This window comes from Sinocyclocheilus grahami, unplaced genomic scaffold (genome assembly GCF_001515645.1).
Source record: "Sinocyclocheilus grahami isolate Dianchi unplaced genomic scaffold, SAMN03320097.WGS_v1.1 scaffold510.1, whole genome shotgun sequence".
NCBI lineage: Eukaryota > Metazoa > Chordata > Actinopteri > Cypriniformes > Cyprinidae > Sinocyclocheilus > Sinocyclocheilus grahami.
In genome coordinates this window covers 62242-69730 of record NW_015505689.1, presented here as the reverse complement: position 1 = coordinate 69730, position 7489 = coordinate 62242, and the positions used below count along the sequence as shown (strand labels likewise).

General features: G+C 38.5%; 1 protein-coding gene across 1 annotated transcript in view; it reads right to left on the bottom strand.

The window, feature by feature from the left end:
- The window catches only part of LOC107554679 (uncharacterized), a 14958-nt gene extending 7914 nt beyond the window's left edge, over positions 1-7044 (bottom strand). The window contains exons 1-5 of the mRNA XM_016237266.1: positions 6930-7044; positions 5794-6129; positions 5224-5457; positions 3261-3419; positions 2977-3081 (exon numbers count right to left, since the gene is read on the bottom strand). Of these exons, the coding sequence (XP_016092752.1) occupies positions 2977-3081; positions 3261-3419; positions 5224-5457; positions 5794-6129; positions 6930-6972 (877 nt within the window). The 5' untranslated portion in view covers positions 6973-7044. The remainder of the gene's footprint in view (positions 1-2976; positions 3082-3260; positions 3420-5223; positions 5458-5793; positions 6130-6929) is intronic.
- Between the last annotated feature and the right edge of the window lie 445 nt (positions 7045-7489).

Here is a 7489-nt window from a genome sequence, read left to right as displayed (position 1 = left end):
GCTTAAAGGGGTCCTATTATGCTTTTTCACTTTTTAAATTTTAGTCAGTGTGTAGTGTGTATGTTTGGGCATAAAAAAGATCTACAAAGTTACAAATCTCAAAGTCCACTCCAAAGGGATATATTTAGTTTTTAAAAAATCCCTTTTCAAGAACTACAACGAACGGCTCGTTTTGACTACAGTGTTGGTTTCCGGGTGTTGTGATGTCAGAAGAGCTGCTGTAGCGTCAAGTTTCGGCATGTCTAAAGTCAGTCGCATACCGGACGAGAAGCGCAGCGCCGTGTCTAGAACAATTCTTACAACAAGTACAACACGACGTAGCTGGGCGCCGCGGACAGATGCCGAACGGCGCCACCGGTGTGAGTGCACTCATAGAAAATAATGTGTTCGAATTTTAAAGACGTGGCGTGATGCGACACTGCACTGTACTTCTCGTCCGGTATGCGACCGTCTTAAGAAACGCTGTTTTGTTCACCCCCATGCCCAAACGACTTTGTTTGGGCTTCCGAAAGTGGATGATGTCAGGAAACAGTGGTTGCAATTTATTTTTAACTCTGCTCCTGAGCATTATAACCCCAATTTGCTATTGTGTGCTGCGCATTTTACTGAGGATAGCGTCCACAACATGAGGGAGTACAGTGCCGGTTTCGCCAAAACACTTTTGTTGAAAGACGGAGCAAGATGTCAGGGTTTGGGTAGAGGATGGAGCGAGGACTGAGTACTGCACAGAAAGGGCTTTTATTGATAATAAAAATAAACAAAACAGCAACAGAAACTACCCCGTGGGGGAAAAACAGGCTGGCAAGGCAAGGCAAGGCCAGGCAGGATCTGGACACGACACGACACATCCAGGGAGAGATGAAGACGAACTGACGCAGGACTGCAAACCCAAGGAAAATAAATGGAGAGCAAATGAGGAGGGTAACGAGGGACCACATGTGGGGCAAATTAACTAATAATCAGGTAACAAGATGGGAGGGGTCAAGACAATTGACATGAGCACATGGCACACCGAATCAAAGACAAAGCCATGTGCTAGAACAAAAGACACGAACACGCAGCTAATGAGAAAACTCATAAGCCGCGTGTTCACACAAGACAACAAGAAAAGATAAACAAAACACAACACACGTGGACAGAAGAGCGCACGGCCGAGCGAACTCGAGACCGCACGCTCCCACAACAGACAGAACATGGAGCGCGAGTGTCCGGACCCCGACACGAAACCGAAACTCAAGACATGAGTGCCGGGATCTGAACACCACGCTCCAACATGAAACAGTACACGCAGACGAGAGCGCACGGCTCGAGCACACTCGAAGCCGCACGCTCACATGAAAACAATGACATGACGCGAGTGTCAGGGCTCTGTCACAAAACTATGAATTACACTAGACCGAAGTGACAGAACCCTGACACAAGAGGAGTGGCAGTACTGAAACACCATCTAAGCTGTTCACCAATCACAACGCACTGGGACAGCTAAACCAATCACAACACATTTCATTTTTCGGAAGGCGGGCCTTCATCATACCCGAAACTAATCGAGCTGTTTGTGCCAGATTGGGGAGAGAGGTGTAATAATGTAAATTTTGTGAAAAATAATGCGTTTTTTTCGAACCACCAAGCATGAGAGCATGTTCTAGTACACCCCCAAAACAAAATCAAGACTTTGTAAAAGAACATAATAGGACCCCTTTAAGAGAGATAGCAATAACCTTAGGTGTGGCCAGATCAACGGTTGGCTACATTCTTATGAAGAAAGCAAGCTCTGGTGAGCTCAACAACATCAAAAGGCCTGGAAGACCACAGAAGACAACTAAAGTGGATGATCACAGAATCCTTTCCTTGCTGAAGAAAAACCCCTTCATAACATCAACAGAAATTAAAAATAATCTGGAGGAGGTAGGCACATCATTGCCCAAATCTACAATCAAGAGACGCCTTCATGAATGTAAATATAGGGGGTTTACAAGAAGGTGCAAACCACTGGTAACATTCAAGAACAGGAAAGCAAGATTAGACTTTGACAGAAAACATCTAAAAAAGCCTCACATGTTCTGGAATAAGATTATTTGGACTGATGAAACCAAGATTAACTTGTACCAAACTGATGAGAAGAGAAAAGCATGGCGAAAGAAAAATCCAAAGCACACCACATCAAGTGTCAAACATGGTGGAGCAGTGATGGGCATGTATGGCTGCCAATGGAACAGGCTCATCATTGATCATGTAACTGCTGACAGAAGTAGCAGGATGAATTCTGAGCTCTTTAAGGCTATACTCTCTGCTCACACTTAGCCAATGCTACAAAGCTTATGGGATGCAGCTTTACGGTGCATATGGATAATGACCCTAAACATACTGCGAAAGCAACTAAAGACTTTTTGAAGGCAAAGAAATGGAATAATCTGTAATGGCCAAGTCAGTCGCCTGATCTCAATCCAATAGAGCATGCTTTTCAGTTACTGAAGACCAGACGGACGGAAGAAAGACCCACAAACAAGCAGCAACTCAAGATGGCTGCAGTGAAGACCTGGCAAAGCATCTCCAGGGAGGAAACTCAGAATTTGGTGATGTCCATGGGCTACACTCATTGACTGCAAAGGATTTTCATCTAAGTATTAAAATTGTGCTTATACTTGGTCATGTCACATTGTCCAAATACTATTGAGCCCCTGAAAATGGAGTGTAAATGTCATATTTTTGTGGAACCTCTTAAAATAAAGCTAAACGTCTGCACTTCAATCACATATTAATTGTTTTATTTAAAATCCATTGTAGTGGTGTATAAAGGCAAAAGCACAAGAACTCAGTCAAGTGTCCGAATACTTCCGGACCTACATCATATAATCTCAGCATTTTAAGGCATAGTAACCCATGTGTTTGACTCTGTAATTGCAGCTTGCATTGAATAGTACTACATTTTAATCTTCATCAGTTAGTATATGAACTACAGATTTTAAATGAACTGACCTGATGTCGACTTCAGCGTTTTTTTCTTGTAAACGTAACATACGGTGATGAACACCAGAATCAGGAGCAGAGCAACGCAGCCCAAAGCAATCAGACAGAGTAAAACTATGGAAGAAAAACCCAAGGTCATTTAAATCAAATTCCAAAACTGCTTCGAAATGTTCATTCACACCAACTGCAGCAGCAACAAGAAAAACAACTGTAACAACTACATGCAGGCAGTTAATAGCACAGTGAATTAGTTCAAAAATCATATTAGCTAGAGCCTGTATCTCAACACTCACGCATCCATCGAAATGCTTCAGGGCTCGGTGTGACATTTATACCAGCTGATGAGAAACTTGTATCATTTTCTGATGTTTGTGTGCTGCTGGTCACTGCAGAGGTCACACTAGAGGTCACACTAGAGGTCACACTAGAGGTCACAGCTGCAGTAGTTGGTCCTGAAATAAAACATCAGCACAGAATCATCTGCTTTCTCTATTAATAGAAATTACTGCATTGATAATTTTGAATAATTAATTGGCCAGTTGAGAGAATTTATTTCTCTGAATCTCATGAAACATGGTCAGGTCACATATCAGTTCAAAATCAAAAGCAAAACTGTAAGTAGTACGTAATATTTTGTATAATGCTTTATGGGCATTAGACTGTATATATCCCTCAAATCATATTTCTGATATATAAGGAAAATCCAAACAAAAAAAAACCTCAATGCTCATTATGACAATGCAAAAAGAAGAAGAAGAAAAAAAACCTATAATAATTATGATTAACATAATATGTATAAAGTAATTATATGATGAAATTGTAAAGTATGCATACTGTAACGGCAGTACTTATTGTACATATTTAAATATAGAAAAACTAAATGTATCATTTTAGCTATAAAAATATTACTAAGGCTGCTGACTTGAATTTATTTATTGATGGGATGCTATTGGAACAGGTAACAACTGTTAAGCTGCTGGGTGTGAAACTTGACAATATGCTCTCCTGGTTTGAACATATAGATTATTTAGTAAGCACTATGGGAAAAGGTATAGCGGTGGCCAGGAAATGTTCTGAATTTAATCCATCTTTAGTTTTAATAGATGTGGTGCAGTCATTAGTTTTATGGCATCTTGAGTACTGCCCGATGGTATGGTCAAGTGCATCTGAGAAACACCTAAAAACACTTGGGATGGTTCAGAACAGAGCAGCCAGGTTAGTGCTTTTTCAAGCTTATGTTAGTGACGTGCATAGTAAGTCATCATGGCTGTTGGTGAAGGTTCAATTACATTTACGACTGTTGGTATATTTTCACAAGATAATCAAGTATCACACACCCTGTTTTTTTTGTTTTTTGAAAAGCTCGTATATGTGGGATTTAGACATGATTTTAAAACATGTCAAGTGAGTAACGCTCAAATCTTTTTACCATGTCCACAACAAAAAAAACAAAAAACAAAATGATGCAAGACTTGTTTGGAATATGGTTCCCATAAATATACAAAAGAGTAATTGCACATATATGTTTTAAAGAAAATGTGAAGATATGGTTATAAATATGTAGATGCATGTTTTATGTGTTGCTATTGCTAAGATGTATAGTTTTGTGATGCAATTAGTGAAATTGTGGAAACTTTGTGAAGCTAATAGGGATCCAGATAAACAAACACCTGTCTGTCTTCAAATCATGCAGATTAAATGATCATATTACATATTATAAGTAAAAATTTATCAATAACAACCAAATAACAATTATTGCTGTAAATAATTTCAATTACAAAAAAAAACAAAACAAAAAAAACTGTAAATAACTACAGTTTGTAAAATAGTTCTCATTTTATTTATGCAATATGAAATTTGATTTTGGGGTGAAATGTTTGTTTGCTGGTTATAATTTAGTGCCATGCCAGTGACAGCTGACCGAGAAACAAGTCAAAAATAGAAAATGTAAATAGATAAATAAATAAACTATACATAAACAACAAATACAAACAAAAAGGTTTTTAAAGTCTATTTTTCATTAAAAAAAAAATCTAAATCGAGCCTAAATCTGTTCTTAATTTATTCAAAATCCTTTATAAAGAGTCCTAGAGGAGTTAAAACCATCACATTCCATCAAAATATGCTTCAGAGATACTGCTAACTTAGGAGGTACAACATGACTTTGACATGTTTTTGACAGGTTTTGTGAGATTCTGCATCACTCTTGTTGCTGTTGTTAACAAATGTGTGGACATTCATGTATTAAAATCTCACCAGGACAGGGTTGGACTCTAGTGGTGTTCTGTGCGTGACTGACGTGATTCTTCACGCTGCAGCTGATGTCTCCATCAGTTCCCTCATCCAGATCAATGCTGCTGTTTCCATCCATCAGTGGACCTCCATTCAGAGTCCAGCTGTAGAGGAGCGGATCCCCCTCAGAGGAGCAGGACACCCTCATCACCCCACTGGAGGAGCAGTTGATTGACACTTCCACTGAGCCAATAGGAGCTGGAGGGAGGGACACATCACAGTCACATGACTCTGTATATATAACAAAATGTATATATGAAATAATAGCTGGACTGAATTGAACACGCGGCATAGGTTAGTCATGTGACAACAATGTAGCAAATGACTGTTTAAAATGCTTTCACGTTATCTTTTTAAACAGAAGGCAGCATACAGTGAGCAATGTGCTGGTATTTCAATCTAAGAATAGACGTAGCACATGGAAAGTGCAGATGCATTAAAACCTTCACAGAGATTCAACTGATTCATCTGCGTGAGAGTGAGATCTTTGGAGAACATGAGATTGTAATGAGTCTGATGAGAGAGTTTCTGTACCTTCAACAATCACTTGAAGATCTCTAGATGTTTCTGTGCCGTCTGAGCTATCGAGTGTTAATCTGTAATTCCCTGAATCTGCTCTGATCACACGATTTATTATCAGAGTCCCATTAATGACGGTCACTTCAGTTGTGTTATTATAAAGATCACATTCACTCGTCCTCATCCTGTCATTCTTTACTCTACAAACTGGATCATCTGCTGTGTTGTTTATTCTCTTTATGATCTTCAGGTCATATTCACTAGTGTCCTGCACCATCGTCACATTGAGTTTGTGTCCCAGAGCTGCGTAACAGGGATCAGACTGATTAAACCTGCAGAACCGATCCAGACCTGAAGAACAAAACACACACACACACACAATAAAAATTTTCCAAAATCTACAGACATCATTAATTAAAACCAAACACAAATTAAACAAACACTCACAGAATTCAAGTTTAACTGAAGAAACATATCAGACACTTTATCTGATCTCCCACATCTTATCTTGGTTCATCTGAAGCATGGATACTGAACATGATTACTGGATAGTTTGTTGTGTAATTCAAAATAACTATTAAAATAAAACATTTTAATTCAAAATGTCTGTTTAACACTGAAACATCAGCTAGTCTATATGCTCTCATTCATCTTAATGTTAATTTTATTCCAATTAAAATCTCATGCTTTCACGGTCTGCATTGTTTTTGTTTTTTTCTAAACTGTTAAAATATTATACAGATATTCTGATACTATATAAAATAATGTTAACATGCAGAATACATTTTGTCCTGTACTTTCCGTTCAATCCCTTACTGTGACATTTGTATCTTTATTAATAATCTCTTGATCATTCTGATATCATATTTAATGGAGACAGATCATTTGATGAATCCTGCTTTATATAAAAAAGTTAAATAAAAATAAACATATACGTTTACAAAACACTAAAACTTTCAGCACAATGAACATGAAGATAGAAAAACACTTCCTCTCACATTCTGTAATACTTTACTAATACAAACTGTTGAACATCAGAAAACTCTATAACTAGATCACTGCAGACTCTTGATGTAGCTTTATATTTTTATTTCAGAGATTGATCTGAATGAACAGAATCATAGCAAGAGTTTGATGTGAAAGTGACTCACATGCAGCAGTCTGCAGCAGCAGCATCAGTCCAAAGATGAGCATCGTTTCTCTAAAGTCCAGCAGAAGAGTGCGATGCTGCTTCAGATCGTCTGTGTTCTGGCTCTCATCAACACAAGCGTCTTCACAGCGAGGGACACCCTCATCAGCCCACTGGAGGAGCAGATGATTGACACTTCCACTGAGCCAATAGGAGCTGGAGGGAGGGACACATCACAGTCACATGACCTTTTTCTAGACTCATTATGAGTCAATATCAAGACATTTCTTAACCACAGTTTTTATCTGATAACTGGAATCACTAAATTAAACACACAGCATAGGTTAGTCATGTGACAGCAATGCAGCAGATGACTGTTTGAAATGCTTTCACACGTCATTTTAAAATGGTATGCAGTATACAGTAAGCAACATGTTGGTATTTCATTTTGAAAATACAAGTTAGAACATGAAAAGTGCAGATGCTGTTGACTGAATTCTTCCAGATATTTAATGAGCTGCATGAATAAAAACCTTCCCAGAGATTCAACGGATTGATCTGCATGAGAGTGAGATCTTTGGA